The sequence below is a fragment of the Echiichthys vipera genome (assembly GCF_963691815.1).
Source record: "Echiichthys vipera genome assembly, chromosome: 5".
Taxonomy (NCBI): domain Eukaryota; kingdom Metazoa; phylum Chordata; class Actinopteri; order Perciformes; family Trachinidae; genus Echiichthys; species Echiichthys vipera.
In genome coordinates, this window is record NC_139830.1 from 20326167 (window position 1) to 20346661 (window position 20495).

The following is a 20495-nucleotide window of genomic DNA, read 5'->3' on the forward strand; positions in this document are numbered from 1 at the left end:
AACATGAATTTAACGTCAATGCTCTCGAAAAAAAACAAATCACTGTATTAAATAACCCAAATTCTTAAACTTGGCAGCAATATAATTGTTTTTATCAACTCCGCATGTCATCGGTTAACTATATTTAACGGTAACGCAACATGTTGTGATCATATGTTTCAACACGTGGTGCTCGAGACGGGTTTTATTTTGAAAGTTCCGCTCGGAAGTGTTGTCTTTCCGCCGCGGGTTTGACTCTCGTGGCTCGGTGATGATTTGCATACTTGGAGCAGCACTGAGTTTGGAGCGGGTACTGTGAAATGTGTAACCATGATGTTGCGTGGGTAATGAGCGGAGGACGTTAGGAGACAGAGGTAAGAGCAACTGTGACAGCCGACACTTTTAGCGTTCCTGCCGAGCATTTCAGGTCAGTCCGCTCCGACCAACTACTTTACAGCCTCACACTCATCTGGACACTTCATATCTGAAATAATGTCAGTTGTGTGTTGTCTTGGTATAATATCGTTTTTACAGCAGACATGTGGAAATCAACCCTAAGTTTTGCCGCAGCCACATTCAGATCTTTACGAACTTAAGCCCAGACTGCTTCGACATACTGGACTATTTCTTTTCTTTTTTTGATAAATTGGATAAATTGTATTTTTCGGACAGCACGCGCTTCCCCCAAACACCGCGCGGACAGTAAATAAGGCGCGTGGACAGGGTTAATTTGTCGCAATGTGTTGGGATAATAAAGGTGGATTTGTGCGTGTGCACCTGATGCGCTCTGATGTTGCGGTTAGTTGAGGATGCAGCCTGTCAGCATCACTCGAGGCGCCGCTGAGTGGTCCGGCAGCAATCATCACACACAGTCTAATCACCAGCCCAGACCGTCGTTTAGGGGCTTTAGAGGTGGCGAGGATACACGTGCGCCCCTGTCAGCTTTGCGCTTCATTTTCACGCCTTCATCAATTTGATACTTTTATAACTTATTTAGTGATTTTTAACAGAGCTGCTTAATTGTCTTAACACGTCCAATCACGAACGTGCGCAGCCTTAATTAACTCATCAGCCCTGCGAGGCGTGTGTTAATAGCGGGCCTACCTGTTGAGGGCACGGGTGCGTGTGTGTGTGCGTGCGTGTGTGTGTGTGAGGAGCTTGATAAATTGAACCGTCACCTCTCAGTATGCAGACGTTATTACAGAGACGTGACCGCTCTCAACGAGACCTCAGACTAATCACCGCAATGGAAACTGTTGCTTTGTGCTTATCGACCTGTTGTCTGCTTTTGGTTGTTAATTAAAATAAATAAACATGTAGGCTGCATGGTGCAAGAGATCAAGTGGGGGTGGGGGTGGGTTACATTTCACTTGATTGTATTTCATTTGATATTTTTCTTATTTTATGTGTTATTGTTATTATTATATCACAAATGAAAGTGTAAAGTATAATGAACTGCTTTTTGCGTCACATTGTTAGTCAGACAGGCACTAATGGCCCTCTACCCTCCGCCACCTCACAGACCCACAAACCAGCTGAAGGCAAGTGAAGCAGGCAGGACAGCCACACCTCATGCGTGGGCTCGGCAAAGGTCCGAGTGGATACTGGTCTGACAAACATGGGTGTGCTCCAGCTCCACAATCCCACTCACCCCAGCACGCTTCTGCAGCGCGCCAATCAGATGCGCCTGACCGGCACCTTGTGTGATGTCATCATCACGGTGGACGGCCAGGAGTTCCCGGCACACCGCACCGTCCTGGCCTGCACCAGCAAAATGTTCGAGATCTTGTTCCACCGCAGCAGCTTACGCTACGCCCTGGACTTCCTGTCCCCTAAGACCTTCCAGCAGATCCTGGAGTACGCCTACACCGCCTCGCTCCAGGCCACGGCCGAGGACCTGGATGACCTGCTGTACGCCGCTGAGATCCTTGAGATAGAGTACCTGGAGGAACAGTGCCTGAAGGTGCTGGAGACCATCCAGGCAGAGGAGACCGAGGAGGTGGCGGTGAGGACTCACAGCTCCGGAGACCAGAGTGACCACAGCCGGGCCAGGCACTGGAGGCACATGTTGATGTCCAAGAAGCATTCCATACAGGATGGACCCAACCGCATCACTCCCACCGCTCTTCACCACCTGGCGCTCTACCACATGGCGGAGGGGAGCTCTCCTGGCCGAGAGCCCGAGTCGGCTCCTGAACTGAGCCCTAAGCTGGACACAGAGGTCGACATGGAGAGTTCCCAGCAGCCTCACCGCCGCAGTGCAGAGCTATCCCAGGCCTCATTCCTGGATCCTGGCAGAAGTATAAAGTCGGAGAGCATGCAGGTGGATGATGCCAACGGCTGCGAGGGCAGGTCCTCCAGCACTGGGGAGGGAAGCTGCATGTCAGACCATCCCAGAGATGAGGGCCCGGGGACGCCCCTGAGAGGCAGCGTGATCACCAGCGCCCGAGAGCTGCACACAGGCCCTGAAGACGGGGGACAATCGGTGGGGAACTCTCTCGACTGTTTCCCCGGGATCTCTGAGAAACATCTGGCCTCCATATACTCTCTTCCCTCCAACCACACAGGGGAGGGGATGCTGCCAGTGTCAGTTTCAGTGGCCCCGTCCCTGGGCGTGCCGCTGGATCCGAGAGCCTACAGCGGCCTGCTGCAGCAAGGCTTGCTGCACAGAGAGCTCCTCAGCAGGCTGGGCCAGTTTGCAGCAGGGATGAGGCACGAGGGCCAGGCTCAAGGCCAGCAGTGTTGTGGCGAGTGTGGGCTTCAGCTCCACAGCAGGCAGGCCATGGAGCAGCACAGGTAGCATGCACAAAACATCCATCAACACAGTTTTCGCACATTCCTGCAGCATATCACTATATTTTCAATATATTTTAGTATCTGAAGTAATGGAAAATGAAACAATGAGAACATTTGTATCCAGTTGGGGTACATACAATCTAATAATCACTTGTTAAATCCAAAAGAAAGAGGGCATAGTTTTAGTCTCAGTGCCATTTTTCATTACACTCACTGCTCAACATTTTTAATGACAAACGTGTGTCGCATCTAACAAAAGATGAAAGGGATGTGCAGGTGCATCATGTGTGCTTGTGCCGTATGATGAATGTGAGCTAAATAGTTGATTATGCTGTCAGGAAAAGTACTGGACGCGTGTCACTTGAATCAAACTATTTCTTAGTCGGAAGGACCCCCCCCCCCTACCCCTCCCCAATCAGGTTAAAATAGTATGAGAGTTAAAAGCTGTAAGGAGCAAAAGCAAATTGTTCATTTATTCTCAGGGACACCACTCATGTCTTAACAGTGAGACGTCTCGGGAAGTTTTGAATCCTGTGAGCGATTTGATCTAAAGAGGCCTTGTTGCCGCTGTTATTTACAAAGCCTTATTTTCTAAATTCTGTTTTATTGTTTGTGCAGAAGCGTGCCTCACACAACAGGCTGTCTCCCCGGCTATTTGATATGCATTCCTTTGCATCAGTAGAGAGGAGCCTCTCAGCAGGGACCAGGCTGGACGCTTCAGCTAGATGATGGATAACTTCTGCTTCATGACCTGCTTTGCTGTTTTCTTTATTCATTCGTCCTTTATTCACCAGCTTGTCAGTTTAGATATTGTCACCGTACACAAAAAGTTACCAACTAGCTCAATGACAACTCTCATTAACTTGATTGCAGATGTTTATAATCGTGCGTGCTTGGCAGCGTTTGACTCATCACTAATCATTAGAAACAAGACCATCTGTGAGCCAAAAGTCCTAATATGCAGTTAGCTCATGATTAGGATCACAGCCTCTTCCTGTCCGCGCCCGCAGCTGACATTTCAGCCTGGTGCTGCTCCAGAGTTTTGTTGAAACCTCCCGGTGAAGCAGAGCATCCTGTGGGATATTTAGTGATGCGCGTTGCTTACTCACGGAGACAGGCGGATGTCCGCAGGTTGAAGAAGTTGCATCGCCGCCACAGCTTAAGGATGTAATGAAGTTTCTGTAGGTCTGTAACCAGGTCACTGAGCATACACCTGCTCTGCAGATTGACATTTTGTAGTTTGTTGTAAAAGAAGTTTCTCCTGGGACAGTTTCAGTGCTAAAAACTACAGAAAATAAGCAGATCTGGTGGTGATTTCTAGCAGTCCTAGGAAACAAAATAGAGAAACGTTCCAAAATTAGAAATCTGCAAAAAAAAAAAAAATACATTTAAAGATAATGTCTTCATAACAAAATGAAAACTACAGAGGTTCAAGTCGTTTTTCAAGGTTACTGAAACATCTGATTGAAAATAATTATTCTGCATGTGTGAACACAGCTCGTGTTTTCAGTATTCTTAATACATTTGAGAATAATTATTACCATTGCAGCCTTTTTAGGAATTAAAACAATACCATATTATTTTTACAGTATTTTTAATTTTTAAAAATGAATGGGCCGTTTTAATTTTTTTTTATTATAGGGGGAGATGAGGAATGAATACAACAAACATGTCGAGCTGGACTCATTGTGATCACATGACCAGTACCTTAAACCTCTTGGCCACCAGGATGCTCCATATTTTTGCCTTATAGTAAATAATTGTGGAGAGAAATAAGGGAATATGTACATCGCGGTTACATAGTTGACACATCAGACATCCGGATACCCAAAATAAAGGTTCTCACTTCACATCATCTTTCACTCAAATCTTCAAACTTACAGAAAAAATCCCAAAAGCTGTCTGTGCCCATGAGAATGTAGATCCAAAAGTATTGTTCGTGTTGATTTCATGCATGCTGAGTTACATCTCTGGACTCATTTATTTTGACCACAGAGTGTGTTTAATGGTGGAGTCTTTTTAGACTGTTAGCAGGGTGATATAAGGATAACAGTACAGATGCCTTGCATGCTTGGATGTGTGTGATATGATATGATAGGTTTTGCTGCCGGCAGAGCTTCAGCGAATCATCGTCTTCTCATTTTCATTGCAGTTACAGGAGAAGTGCGTGCATGTATGTGCATGTGCATATTATGCTGCGGTGTGAGTTGATGTGCATGTACTTGGAGTGTGCGCCCTTGTGTGCGAGCCCAGTGTCTTGCAGTGCTGGCGGGTGGAGGCACGCGTATGTCTGCACTCTGAAATTAGCCAGATATCCTATTGTCTGTGTTCTTTTAGCATTCATGCGTTGTGATTCACAACTCCAAGGGCCTCTCACACTAATGATGTTGCATTCAGCGAGGGATTCTTTCCGGAATTAAAACATGCTCCTCTTGTTACGAGGACAATGATGCTTCTGGGTTTGGGAGACCTTACAGGAAAAAAAAGGCGCAGAAGCGAGATACTTTTTATTATCACGAGTGCGTTCTCGTCTCTGTTAACACGCTCGCATTTGTGTTTGTCTTTCCACAGGAGGCTGCATAACGAGGAGAAAGGCCACGGCTGCGAATACTGTGGCAAACACTTTCAGGACAGCATGCGGTTAAGGATGCACATGCTGTCTCACACAGGTACTTAGTAACTCTTACACTCTCATCTCAGAGTATTCATTGCTTATGAAGCCTCTTGATAGTGCGGCCTTTCAAATGCACCTGTTCATACTACACCCCCCCACCCACACCAGTTAGTGCTGCTCCGAATACTTGGATCATGCTTTATTTTCCATGCTTAGGTCTATGTACCTCTCTCACTCTCCCTCCCCTCTCCCTCGCTTTCTAGTCTCTCTCTCCGTTTGAATCGTTTCTGTGTTTTTTTGGAGACTCTGGCAGCTCGCCAGCTCTGCCCCTTCTGAGTGATGACATCATCAGCTGCCGGCAGGCCTGGGTGTTCTGCCAGTGTTCCGAAGCGTGTGTGATGGCTCGCTCGCAGATGTGTGTCCAGGAACACACTGTACCCAAATGCAGACTTAATCAGACCTGACTGCTCTCCCAGCTACTTTATCCAAAATAGAGAAAGAGGAGCAGAGGGAGGGGGGGTGTTAGGGCGAGGAAGAGGGGGGATCAGAGACTAAAAATGAAACTAAAACAGAAACAGAAACCTCAGTTGGAATATGTGTATAGACAAGGCGAGGTCCCTGTCCTCTCCGCCTGCTCTCTCTGAGGATTGTTCTGGAATGACATACTGCTGACAGATGAGAGAGAATCTGCTTCTTTAAACTTCACCTGAGTCCTCCCTTTGTACCCTCTGCATAACCCTAAACACGCACATTGTCTTGCATTACTCGCAGACCTTTCGACAACACGCTTTGATTTTCAATGCGCAGTGACATCCACAACAGCAGCACCTTTAACCTAATTTGAATTTTTGCATAAACTCTCCCCATCCCAATGTGTCAACCCATAATACAACAAAAAAAAAAAGAGATGTGGATCTCATTTCTTTGTCACTGTGTATTTCGGTATAGCAGCCTTAGATCCTGCTGGTTGCTAAGGAGCGAGTGCTCCACTGCTCTAATGGGCTGATTTGGTATTCAGCTCGATGCTGGCTCTTATTTTGGTATGCCAGACAAAGTGTTTTGATGGAGGACGATTGCAGCCGCGTCTGGAGACAGTTTGATGGTTTATGGATGAGAGCACACTCCGTGCCTTTGACTGCACAAGACAATGCACTATGTTCTCTTCTTCCCTTATCACACAATCTCACACAACACAACACAACCCACCACACTGGACAGCGTCACACAACATCAGCATCTACAACACTGTTCTAGTGTTACCCCTATATAAGACTTCTCTCTCCACCAAGTTTTATTTTTTGCTCTGTGTAACAAAACGCACCATTCCCAAACAGTAACCAGTTTGTTTTCAAAAATTGTTGTTTTTAGATATGAACAGATTTGGGGCTTTTTTTTTTTTGCTATTTGTGTGCAGCACTGGGAACAGTGGCACAGTGTCTGTGTATAGAGGCATCGTAAGAGTTGAAAGAGGACCACATTTAGGCTGTAGCGCTCAGAGTTCCCAAAGCTTGTGGGTGTTTTAATGAGTCATTTTAACTTCATTTAAAGCCAGCTGAGCAGAAAATAGATCAGTGAATGAGCCCTGGGCCAGTATGGATCTGCAACCGATTTACATCTCTGTGAGAGCCAACCCACATCCAAACAGCTGTGTATGTATGTGTGTGTGTGTGTGTGTAAGAGTGAGAATGTGTGTGCGTATCTGTCCTATGTGTCTGTCTGTGCAGGTGTGAGGTGAGTGCAGAACAAGGCTTGAACATTTCTGCCAGCAGTATGCATTCTTGTGTCTTTCATTTCTTCATCAGAATAGACAAGGGCATTCCAAAGGTGAACTGGGAACTGTAGTTACAGTGCATGCGATGGGATTTGGGGTGTTGACTCTGAAGTGTTTTTTTTGATAAAGGGATGTGCCGCAGGCGGGAAGCGTCTGCTGTAGAGAGAACACCCAGTCCTTCTGTGGCCTCTCAGGCAGACAGTCTGCTCACTGTTCAGAGACTGATAACAGGGCATGGTAAATAAAACTCTTCAGCTGGGCTCTTTTTTGTCCAGAAGAAGGGCCGTTGCACCCTGTCTGGTGCTTTTGTTTGTCCTGAGTTGTGTTTTTATGGCGCTCCTCTGCTCCATTGTACTCTGTGCATTTGCTTCCTTGTGTTAACACCTGAAAAGCACAAATGTGTGACAAGCAATGCTCTTTGGTGACTTTTGAAATAGGGCGTCTTTGTTCCCATTTTGTTGCATTTCCCACAGTTCTCTTTAAAAGCCAAATCAACTGACTTACTCTATAATTACCAACGCATATTTGTGTTAACTGTCTGATCAAGATACCTTATTATACATGTGATTTTATCTACAGCTCCTGCAGAGGCGCTGGTGTGTGATCAGTGTGGAGCAACATTCTCCTCAGAGGATGCTCTGGAAGCCCACAGGCAAACACACACAGGTACTTCATAAACATGTGTGCATGCACTTACACACACACACACGCACACGCACACATTATATCTAACCTGGACAGTATGCATTGAGCTTTCGAGTAAGCCATGACTACGGGACTTGTGATTGTGGGTCTAAACTTGCCTGTCATGTTGGCTGGGTTAAACTGTTCCTGTCATGATGCTCCATAATTTATCAACATGGAGGTGGGAGGCCCTCTCACATATCCCCCACTAATATCTCTTGGCATCCAAACCCACTGCATGCCACTTTTCGCTTTACAGCTCCAGCATTACAGACATACTACCAATACCTCTGGCCTAACAGTGCCTGTGGAATTATTTACCTTAAACTAACACTCAACAACAAAATGACAAAACAACGAACAACAAAATTCCGTTTTTAAGTCATCTCAAATGAAGAAAAGGTTGGCACGACATACTTGTCGAGTGAATTTGTGGCATTCTGTAACAGCTGACATCAGGATTCATTCAATGTTCTTCTTAAAAGTTGTTTGTGTGGCTGCACAAACCTGGATGGTGTCTTGTGATTTATAATCTGGACTCTTTAGAGTTTGGAACAACCTGCCTGAGGAGCTGAAGTCACTTTCACCTTTTAAATCAATTCTTAAAACCCACACTAACAGACTGCTGTATTATTAGTAGCAAGCAAGTGGTTATAAAGTGAATTATAGATAGAAGAAAATGGAAATTAGAGCCGCTTTCACACATGCACTGCAAACCTGAAATTATGTAGACATTACCCGGCAGGGCTGTATGTGAGAATGCAAATGTCCAAAAATTACCTGGACCGGACATCAAACTCTCTGTACAAAGAGTGTATAATCTCCGAGTGAATACCAGAAGAAAACAAACCTCTGACGGGGAAGAAGATTAGAGTAACAACCCTAATTGTTAATCAGTATCAATTAATATACAGTACTTTATCAACTTCAACTGTATCTTTATTCCCCAGTTGAAACATAAAACCTAATAATATAAATGCTAAATCTCACCACACAAGCTAACATAAAACAAAATGTATAAGTTGCCAGATTGTGTGCCTACATTTTGTGGTTGGTTAAAGGAAGCTTTAACAAATCTGATCAAATAAAACCTTTAATGACTTAAAATATCATGTATTACTTAAGGTGGTGTCGTGGTTAGCACTGTCGCCTCACAGCAAGAGGGTTCCTGGTTCAAATCCTGGCTGGGGCCCTTCTGTGTGGAGTTTGCATGTTCTCCCCGTGTCTGCGTGGGTTTTTTCCGGCTTCCTCCCACAGTCCTTTGACATGTTAGGTTAATTGATGACTCTAAATTGTGAATGGGAGTGTGAATGGTTGTCTGTCTCTGTCTGTCTCTATGTACCCTGCAATAGACTGCCGTCCTGTCCAGGGTGTACCCAGCCTCATGCCCAATGTCAGCTGGGATCGGCTCCAGCTCCCGCGACCCCAATAGGTAGAAGCGGTTGAAACTAGATGGATGGACAAACTAACATGATAATATGAAGCCACAACCTGGCAACTTCTTAAGCAACCTAGCCTTTACAAGTATGCTTTGTAGTGAAGCGGCACTTTACTCTTGAATATTATCCCATTAGCATGAAATACGAAAGACTTTAAACTTTAAAATGACACTGTAAGTAAAACTGTAAAAAAACAAACAAAAAAACCCAACAACCTGTTTTATTGTCAGCTGATACATATGCCTGACAGTGTCTGAATACACACCTTTTCTGCTACTGTCAGAGAAAGGTGATAACCCTCTCAGGAGCATTGGCATGTAACTGTAACTCCAGGTGGCACACACAGTATGAATACTTAATGGATGTGGACATGGAGGGGTGTTAACGATGCCCAGAAGTTTCTACCCACATCTCCCCAAGTTGTAAACATCCAGAGCTCAGTTTCAGCTTGGCAGTGTATCAAGAACAGGGTACAGGAGGGCATGACTCTCTTATTTTTGTCGTGATCTCCAGTCGTCTGGTGTGACGCATGACCCTTTTTTACTGTAGCTCTCACAGCCCATACCTACATGAGCTACAGGTGATTTAATCAGCTGTTCCGAAGATACGCTCCAACTACATGAAAATGTACTCCTCCTGAAAACACATATTGTTTCGGTGGCGATCATGCCGCCTCTGCTTTAATTCGCCATGTGGCATAACCAGTGAGCCAAATGAATGTCCTCTCAGCAGATTAACACTTTAATTAACATCAGACCTCAGCAGCTGCAACACTGCTGTCCACCTCCTCTGAAGGGAAATAATACTTGTTTTTGGGAGGCCTTACTCTGAAGCACTTTGGCAACACTGGCTACAGTGACAGTCTCTAGCTATTTTGATATGTCAGAGGTGAATGGCCGTGGGTTGCTTAAGTTAGAGATCAAAGAGGGGGAGGGTTGTGTGTGTGTGTGTGTGTGTGTGTGTGTGTGTGTGGTTGGGGGCTGGGGGTGGAGTGGACTGTGGGAAGGGAAGGGGGCAGGGGGTATGTGAGGACTTCCTGAGGGCAAGAGGATTGCTGCTGGTGTCTGATGCCAGAACTGAGGGGAAAACAACATCATGTGCTGCTGTTTACTCCTCACCACAGCACTGTCATAGTCTCCTCTGACCTACTTGTCAGTGCCCAAAATAAAAGAATAGATCCGTCTCCGAATTGCTCTCAGAACAAAGGGGTTTGTTTCATCTGAGAACGTCAAAGGCTCTGGGGCAACGAGCTCTCAATTTTGGAAAACCTGAGACCGTAGCTTATCTAAAGCATTCACCGAAATTGAGTGTATATGCTTCAAGTCATGCTGGCTGGCCATTTTGCCACCTTGCCTTCAAGGCAAAGGCCATAAGAATGCTCCTTTGTGTACTCACAGCAGCTGCACTGTTTCCACACATATACAGGCTGCTTCATCAAGTGAATAATATTACCTTCTGTCCGAGCCCTAATTAAACAGTCCTGTAGTTCATCAGATACAGCCAGGGCTTTATAATGCAGACCTCTTAGCTGGCCTAATTGTGTGTCTGTCATCACACTGCACCCTCCTGTTAATACCTAGTTGTAATTCATACAAGCCTTAAACTGAAATGAACTGCGCTCTGTTTGTGCCCCCCAATATACACAAAGCCTCAGGATGCCTTGTCATTTCCCAGTTAGTGAAATATGGAAGAGAAAATATTGTAAACGTTCCAGGAATCGAGGCGAATGAAACCACGTGACCTCAATGAACCGATCCATGGAATGGTGGTTAAACACGAGCAACGTATCTCTTGTTGCATTAATTATTGAGTCAGTTGTTCCTCACTTGGGTAGATTAGCAGTCTGCTGATGAGCGCCCGGGGTCATTTAAGGTACCGTAGCGTTTGTGTATGTACTTCTCGAGCTTCCACAACCACAGGGAGCTGTCCGCATGAACACATACAATTGAGTGTCATGTGAGGTCTAGCACATAATGTAGCCTGCATGACTGTATGTTTAACTGGGTGATATCAGTGAGCCAGCAGACAGTGAGGACACTGTATATACACTGAGCAGCGCCCTAAGGACACAGTTTTTGTCTTCACATCGCATACTCTTGCAAGTGGACATGATCAGCCATGATGTAATATTGTAAATTGTGAAATCTGTATTGAACTCTTTTCCCTTTTGATGGCAGCAGAAGATACGTTTAGCTTTGACTGGGCTGTCATTCACAATTTACCGAAACAAGTAACCCTACTAAATCAAATTCTCCAAGTGTTTATTAAAATAATGCAGTTTAAATGAAATGTGACCAATTATTCACAAATCTATCATTTTAATTTGTGTGCTCCGGACACTGAAGTTAAGATCAACACAGAAGAAATTATACAGATTTGCGGCCCTCACTGAATACAATCTCTTGTTCAATTTGCAGTGGGTTTACTCCCAGATTCTCAGGGTGGGAAAACTTTTGTTTGCCGCTTGAAAAGAAACAGGCTGCGCTTATTTGTGAATGAAGGGATTAGCTTGAACACTTCACCCCAACAAGGACCATGATCCTATCTGGTTGCCTAGACACATGGTTTTGTTTCTTAGGCAGCGTGAGAGCGTGGCTGGCTCCCACCTCGGTTGGACTGAATAAGTGGCAAATGTATGAAGACAGACCATGTTAAATCACATGAGCATACACATGGTCTTAGTAGAGATATGCTAAAATTGCATAGCAACCTCAAACCGTCCAAAAATGACTACTCTAATGTGCATTAGATAAGCACCACGGTAATATAATACACACAGTAAATGTTTATATTTCCTGCCTCAAAGCAGATTTGCTGGAAAGTAAATCATTATTCCCACTGTTAAGGCTCCCTCCCACTGAACACAATGCACAGTCAACTCTCCAGCCTTTGAGGAATACCATTGATTACATGGTATTTACCCCATTGAGGGCCAAGGGTCAGGGGTCATCCTGTGCCTTAAAACCCAAATCCCAAGCCCATTGTCTGGTTAAGGGTGAGAAAGCAGGGGGCAATGACAGCCAACTTTAGGGCTTATTCTCTCATAAAGAAGCTCCTCTGCACTTATTACCAAAGCTTACTGGAAAACTCTACAACTGCAAATCCTTTTGCTTTGAAAAGTTAACAGAGCGCAGCGAGGCGAAATGCCACCACTAACACATACAAACACTTCCCTGCCTCCGAAAGCTTTTTTTGTTTACACTTCAAGATATTATTTGTTATTTTTATTTTCGGCGTCGGTTTCGAATCAAACTGAAAACGACTGCTGAGCTGTTGTCACCGAGTGTCAACCTGAGATCAAGAGAGAGATTCTTGTGACAGATTATCTGTCATATTTCTTTACTCAACTTTCAGTATTGTTGGTGACAGAAGTATCTGGATATACATCTGTGAGAGCCTGCGAGTGTGTCAGGGAGGAACGGTTTAACCTCCACAAAGAAACAGGAATGTTAAACTTTCAGAGCAGACAGAATAAAGTACGCAGGCTGCATTAAAACACGCATTTACAATGTATGATAGTTAATAAAGAGAGAGTGGCGAGAGAATGATAAAGTAGCTTTGAAGTATCTACAAGGTGGTTAATGTGTTATTCAGCTGGTTGAGGGCTCAGCTCTGCTCTGCCTGCAGCTTAAGTATCCTGGACACTTTGGAACAGAAAGCACTCCCCCTGCTGGCTGCATCAAATGTTATAAAAACAAACTGAGTAAAGTAGATCAAGGCTTCCACATCACAGGTCATGCAGAGACTGCATTTTGTGCTTTTTAAATGCCTTTAGCCATTTTAGATACATCATTATCCAGACTCCACTGCTGCACAATGCATAGTGATCTGGCATTAGTTAGGTATGACTCAAGCAGAAAGTGAAGCTGGTGAGACAGTGAAAGGATTTCCTGTATGGTCAGCGGATAAGGAGAGTGGGGAGGGCGCAGAGGCGTTGAGAATGGAGGGTCTTTTGTCTTCGACAAAAATATTGTGATCTGTGGGTGAGAAAGGGCAGTGGTCATTAGGCGACAGCATAAAGACAGGGATTGTAGGAGAACGTAAGGAGCCTATGACTAATAGGCTTGGTCAATGAGGGCCTGGACCTCATTGTGTGCTCTTTGTACAAAAGTCCACAGGCTAAAGCCTCTGAACAGGTGCAGTTCTTTCCACCGGATCGCTTCCCTGCAGGATTGTTAAGACCAGGGAATGTCTTTCATCCTGTCTTCTTTCTGTTAATGATTACAATTGATCAGTTCTATTAGTGGCATTTTGGGGGGCAAAATTTCAAAACTAGGTTCGAAAAGAAGCCCCACAATTTCAAAGACGAGGGTTTGTCCTTTTATGCCAAATTATACTGATTCGTGAAATGTGAAGTCTAAAAAAGCATCTTGCTTTGTTTGCGAAAATTGTGATATGTGGATTAGTAAACAATACACAGTGAATGTTTCTGATTTATCCCTGAAAATGTGAATTTGCTTGATTTGTTTCCTTTTCTTTCTACTTTGAACAGGCTTGCCTGTTAACTTGATTGAACCTAAAGCGAGTGTCTGACACTCTTCCCTCTTAGTATGAGTGTGCTGTATCCCTTTCCCTGCGTTAATTCCAATTTAATTGCCAGTTGCCTCAAGGCACTTCAATAACAGTAACAAATGATTTGATTTAGTGGACCTCATCAGACTGCATTTTAAATGCGACACAGCAACCCCACTTGAATTCCAATGAAGTGCTGGCACAGTCCTCTGTTTACTAATGATCCTCCGCTGGAGATGTCTGATTGAATCTGAGTCAGGAGCAATGGGACCTGCTAGCATTGTAAATGATCTGCAACCTGAGCAGACAGAGAAATAAGGACCTCATAATCTCACATTAAAGCCTCAGTCTCCAGGACATGCACATTATGTCCAATGCAGCTGATTAACCAGTCCCTCAGTCTAACCGCATATATGAATTTGCATCAGTGTGAATGCCAGAATGGATTTAAGGCTGGCGTACACACCCTGTAGATCAAGTGTTGACTGTATGACAGCCAATGGATCTTCTTCTTCCATAGCCATTTTGACTTGAGCTACCCTGCCAGCGACTCCCTATCTGTATTCCTCTCCACACTCTGTGCAACAGGAAAGCAGCCCCAAAGAGATGCCAGGTCACACACAGGATTAAACTGGATTGTGTTTTTTCCTGCAGTCCTGCCTTTAATGGCTTGATATCACTACTTAACATTCTGCACAGAGCGCATAGTGTAGGCATCATTTAGGGTGGAGCTACTATCAGCCGCTCTTTGAGCACAGAGACAGAGGACTTCACAGGCTGGAGCTGACTCCTGATGGGGAATGAAGAGAATAATTACACATCTAACACACCAGGAAGGAGCCATTGATTGTATGATTGGCATGCTGTGCATTGTGTGGGAAATTCTTAAAGAAAACAATGACTTTCATGGTTTAAAATAGAACGTATAAAGACTTGCAGTTGAAAGTGCCTCTGGGCTTTTAGGGGAGTTAGTTTAGGTAGAGGCACTTGCTCTTTGAAAGAAGCTTTTCCCTCTGAGGACTCACACAAAGTTGAAGTGACCCAGTTTCCCCACTTAAGGCCCTGTCTGTGTATGGTACTGAAATAACTGCGTGTCTGTGTCTTGTGCGTTCTCCAGGGACTGACATGGCGGTGTTCTGTCTTCTGTGTGCAAAGCGCTTCCAGACCCAGAAGGCCCTGCAGCAGCACATGGAGGTCCATGCAGGCATGCACAGCTACATCTGTAGCCACTGTGAGCGCCCCTTCCCCAGCCACACTACCCTCAAAAGACACTTGCGCTCACACACAGGTAAGGGACTGCTCATTTGCACCATCATTGCTCTCGACAGTGTTATATCTCCCTTCATAAAACATAGGCATTTGCTGTCATGCCTATGTTGAAAAAGAGACATAGAAGGCTGGGTTTATTTTTGTATATGGGTTAATTTCCTTCGGTAACTGGCTTTAAGGTTTAGTCAATTTGCATGCATCCTCTCCCACCCTCCTTTTTCACTTCTCTTTAAGATGACTCACCTCTCTGATGACAGCACTGTACCGTTATGGCCGGTGCATATTTTGGGCAATTTCATCCTGTTTATATTTTGGGTTCTTAGACAGCCTTTGGGCTTCTGCAGTTCACGGCTGTCAGTTCTGGTGTAGTTCACCCAAAATGATAGAGGGAACCCAAATAAATATTGAAGGAAAAGCAAATGGAAACGACTTGTCTGTGTGTTCTACCGAGGGTGAGTCTTAGTGCCGCAGGAGAAGGAGAGATATTTACTGAAAAGATGTCCCCCTTTCTTCTTTTACCTTAAATAACACTCCCAGCTGTCAGTATGGCTTGATGTCTAGACAGGAGAAATACATAATTGATGTGAAGCGACAGAAGTGAAGGGAGTTTTGGCCATGGCAGCGTATCTTGTTTGTATGCCATTCTGCTTGGAAGTAACATTTTGTAAATGTCATCTGCTCCACAGTGGGGTGGGGGATTGGGGAAGATCGGCCTGTAATGAGGAGAGCAATGTATCCTCTGACTTGGCTGTTGCTGTGGACACTGAGATAATGAGGCACATAGGTCATTGGAGATGAGTCAAACCCTCAGCCGAGGAGAGAAATAGATTAACTACAGTATAGAGAACAGAGCAGTACATGCCCAGAGGACTTTTATTAGCTATTAGCAGACAGCCAAGAGGAGTGTCCTCATGTCATAACATTAGCAACGTCTGAAAGCACATTTATTTCCCTGCTTGGTATGCATGTGACTATTTGACCTACGCAGCTGCATATGCACCCATACCATGTCGTGCCAAGGATGAAGTTAGCCTTTAATGCTTCTCACGATAATGGCCTGTGTTGGTGTTGTGGCTACTGTTTGTGACACGACTGTGTTTTCAGGCGATCACCCGTTTGAGTGTGAATTCTGCGGGAGCTGTTTCAGAGACGACGGCACACTGAGGGGCCATAAGCGCATCCACACAGGGGAGAAGCCTTATGAGTGCAACGGCTGTGGGAAGAGGTTCAGTCTCAAACACCAGCTAGAAACACACTACCGTGTACATACAGGTGAGAGTTCAGAGACGTGATTCTGTACCGTTGTTCAATATCTTTACATTTAAAAGGCCAGTGATATTGTTGTTGTTTCAATCATCTAATTGATCTTAGTGACAAGTATTGTTTGTGTATCTTATTCTCCAAAACACATAAATAAGCCACCCTGTTTCAATGGGTGGCATGTTGATGAACACTACATGCCACTATAGTTTATTTTGACCTTGATGTGTAATAATGCGCAGCTGAACATGTACTTTTACTGGTGTTTGAGTAATGTTTGTAAAAACTACAGTGCCCAGCTTTTTAAGAAAATTGCTTAGCCCTTTTAAATTTTCATTGCAACTATGTGTTTGTGACCAGTTTAAAGCTTTCCATCTTCTCAGGGGACAAATTGGCTTTGGGCCGAGTGCCATACTCAGGATAGGGAAGTCAGAAAATATGAGGTCAGACTAATGCATTTATGGTTTTGGTCTTTTCATGGGGATGTTGACAATAAGAAGAGAAAAAATGCCAGTTTTTAAAAACTATTTCCACAGCTACACTGAGTCTAGGTCAGACAGGTCTAAATTTTATTTCAGGTCGCTTTTTCTGAATGCTACCTGATTCCTTGCTGAGGTAAGTGACCTATGTCGTATTTGCGGTGGATGACGCTGACTGGCCAATTTCTAGGTCTAATCCTAGAGCACTAACACACACACACACACGCAAACACAATACTGCAACAAGTACAGTGGACTGAAATAGAGGTGAGTCCCGTTTCACCTGGCAGGCCTCTCTGGCTCCAGGTCTACAAGGTTAATGCTGTATTGTTGAATTTTTCAGGTGAGAAGCCATTCGAGTGTAAGCTGTGTCACCAACGGTCCAGAGACTACTCGGCTATGATCAAGCACCTGCGCACTCACAACGGAGCATCTCCGTACCAGTGCACCATCTGCCAGGACTTCTGCCCGAGTCTGGCCGCGATGCAGAAGCACATGAAGGGCCACAAACCTGAGGATGTGCCAGCGGACTGGAGAATAGAAAAGACTTACCTGTATGTCTGTTATGTCTGAGCAGGACTTGGACCCCACGCACACACACTGTCACTGTTGGGTGAAAACCTCGTAACTCTAGTGTTGCTGTTTTTTCATGCTGGAAAATTACATGTCTCTCTATGGGTTTTAAAAAAGAAATTCACTCTTTTTGGATAAACTGAAAAATGCATTGTGGAAGTTGTCATTTTAGGAGATACAAGGTTTTTACCTGAGAACAGAGACATGCAAGCATGAATACAAATGTGTGTACACACTAGGGCTGCAACTAATGATTAGTTTCATTATCAATTAGATTATTTTTACTACTAAGTGATCAATCATTTAGTCTGAAAAATGTCAGAAAAGTAGTCACATTTTGGTGACAGGGTGACATCTTAGAATAACTTGTAACTAACAGTCCAGTCTAAAGAGATTCAGTTTACAGTGATATAAAACAGAGAAAAGCAGGAAACCGTGATTATTTAGCATTTTCCTCTGAAAAAATGGCTTAAAAACTTAAAATTGTTGACAGTGAGTTTCCTGGCGACTTATTGTTTCAGCCCTAGTGCACACAAATATACACAGACACACAATCTCCCTCCCTCACACACAGTTTTAAACCGTAAAACTGTAAAAAAAAATAAAAAACTTTAAAACTGTATTTCTAAGGAATCCACTTTGGTTCAAATCAAAGCCACAATGGCTGCGACTGCTGACCCGTATGTGTAGCAGGAGCTTATTGATTGATTGATTGATTGCTAAACCATCAGGCAACCAAAGCCATCTTCTATGATTGTGCAGTAGATGTTGAAAATAATTCCACAAAGGCTGGACTGACTGAACTTTGCAACATTTTCTCTCCTTAATTCCTGTGACTTCTCTGTTTTGTTTTCAGTTGTTGTTTGTTTTTTTAATTTTGCAGTTGTTTATTTTCTGCATGTTTTACTTGAACGGCTGCCTCGTTCTGACCTCATAAGCTTGATCTCTTTAATCGCCTTGTCTTTCTTGCAGTGGGTGTTATTGTTTTCAGGTAGCTGGCTTACAATTTGAGTTTCTCCTGCAAGGTAATAGTTTTTGCTATTTATATGTTGTTTATTTGTTACCAAATATGTGCGGGTTTTCATCACACAGTCGGTGTCTCTTGGGATGATTTCTAGTAGAGCGAGCTCTACCTCTCCTCACTTTTAGACCTACTGCAAACTATTCAGTCATCAGTAGTTTTAATTTTTTTAACAAATGCATCAAATTTAAATGGGCGAGCAGTATATAAAAAACAGTCTCAACATGGCTTTTATGTGTAGTTTTTTATCATTAACTATATATACATGTCTTACAAAATCACAGAATCAGAATTTTCTAGCCGAAAATTGAAGAAAAAATGAAAAGAAGTTGCTGTTTGTTTGTTTTTTTACAAAACCTGAAAAGAAAATTCTGAAATTGAATCACTATGAGCAGGTTATTGTTAATTGTAGTGTAGCTGTAATGTACAAACTGTCATGGTATGTTATTCCCTTATGTGAGCCTAACACAGGCCTTATAGATTTGAACATGTTGTATTTTTGTATTACAGTAATTTGCTATATGTTTACATTTGGTATGATTTGAGAAACATCTTAATGTGTGTGTTTTATAAGTCTCTGATTTAAGATCCCTCCCTTGTGCCTCTTTTATAAGTAGAGCATCGATGTGCTTGAGTACATGGGTCTGTGCTATTGGTAGTTGTTTCTGGGTGTTTGTTTATTGTTACTTAATTAAAGATAGACTGCCATGTAGATCCACTTTGTCTGAACATTGCAACTGGAAGCAACATACTGTGATAGTGGCTGATACTCGGAGACAAGCGTGTACTTTTTACATCACAATTGCTTGGAACTTACATCAAATAGTTCCCTTCAAAGTGACAATGGACTGAGATCTTTGGATGAAAACAGTGTGTACAGCAAATCTTGGCGTCTGTGGGCATTACCGATGCCTTCTTAAGTAGCCAACAACACTCAGTGCCATGAAAACACACATTCACTGTATCTATTCTACATGAACATGCACTATAAATGGATTTCCTTGGTGGACCAAAAGAAACCGAGCACTTTTGTTTGAAAAGGGTTTTTTCTTTGATCTTTCTATGTTGTGATAATGCAGATGTCCTTTTATTTGATGTGTCCTAGAAGGATGTGATTAGCATTGTTTAGATTATGTCAATGTCTGTCTACCTCAGGGCCAGATCAAAGCTCGACCTGGTATCCAATCAGGGTTGTTCTTCTTGCCATGTGTGCAGTAAAATCCCTCTTCATTACAGCTTTGTAACACAGTGTGTGAAAGTGTTTTCTCAGTGTGGATTCAGGCACAACTCTGTATGCGTCAGTGTTCGGTGGCATGGTTAAAAAAAGAATAAAACAATTTACTATTTTATGCATCTTGTCTCATTTGCCTGCTGTTTCTGTTGTCTACACTCAGTAGTGAAACCTTTTTACAAATGAACTTACCCGGATGAACAACACCTGTCATGTTCCTAATGTGTTCTATGAATTGATTTTAAACTGGACGTTGTTCAGCAGAGTTATTTATTTATTATGAATTATATAATATTATATACAAGTTGAAACATGATAATGTTTTTATACAATTGAACTGTAAATGATGAGATTGGTCTGGACAAGCATTCTAGCTGGTTAATGTGTCCCAGGAAAGGGAAGTTTGGGGTTCCCTGGTAGAGCTGCTGCCCCCGCGACCCGACCCCAGATAAGCGGTTGAAGATGAGATGAGAGATGAGATGAGACAATGTTTGTGTATAGCGGCAGTGGATGAGAGACTGCATTGTGGCGCTTATAATGTTGTAAGTACAATAAAGCTTTGACAGCACTATTATATTTGATGCGTTATTCATGCTGATAGTGACAGCTGCAGTGCACACCAGAAGGCTCGGTTATAACGTGATATGTTTAACTTATGCCTGTTGAACAGGTGTATTGATAAGGTATTAAATGCTTAGCAACGCATGTTTATCAACGCATGCTTAGCAATGGTCCCTGGTACAGATGTAAGTGAAATAAATCCTTTGTGAATAAAAAGCCAATACTTTATTCAGCTACTACTCTTTTCAGCAGGCATACACGTATATAAGAAAGTGATATTTCAATCTACTCTGTCTACACGCAGTG

At 43.5% G+C, this 20495-nt stretch overlaps 1 protein-coding gene across 2 annotated transcripts; it reads left to right on the forward strand.

Annotated features, from left to right (window-relative positions):
* Positions 1-300: 300 nt before the first annotated feature.
* zbtb16b (zinc finger and BTB domain containing 16b) lies at positions 301-19660 on the forward strand. Of its 2 annotated transcripts, none has more exons than XM_083914077.1 (7): positions 301-353; positions 1502-2775; positions 5347-5444; positions 7740-7826; positions 14913-15083; positions 16169-16336; positions 17147-19660. In XM_083914077.1, the coding sequence occupies exons 2-7, from the start codon at positions 1598-1600 to the stop codon at positions 17374-17376; spliced, it is 1932 nt and encodes a 643-aa protein (XP_083770203.1). In that variant the 5' UTR covers positions 301-353; positions 1502-1597; the 3' UTR covers positions 17377-19660. The 2 variants fall into 2 exon arrangements, with proteins under 2 accessions (XP_083770203.1, XP_083770202.1); XM_083914076.1 differs by having other exon boundaries at positions 335-406.
* Positions 19661-20495: the final 835 nt, after the last annotated feature.

Excerpts from the sequence above, each read along its gene's own strand:
- zbtb16b (XM_083914077.1), top strand. The coding sequence starts at position 1,598 with ATGGGTGTGCTCCAGCTCCACAATCCCACTCACCCCAGCACGCTTCTG. Across the intron at positions 7,827-14,912 it reads CCACAGGCAAACACACACAG|GGACTGACATGGCGGTGTTC; the intron begins GTACTTCATAAA and ends TGCGTTCTCCAG. Across the intron at positions 16,337-17,146 it reads ACACTACCGTGTACATACAG|GTGAGAAGCCATTCGAGTGT; the intron begins GTGAGAGTTCAG and ends TGAATTTTTCAG.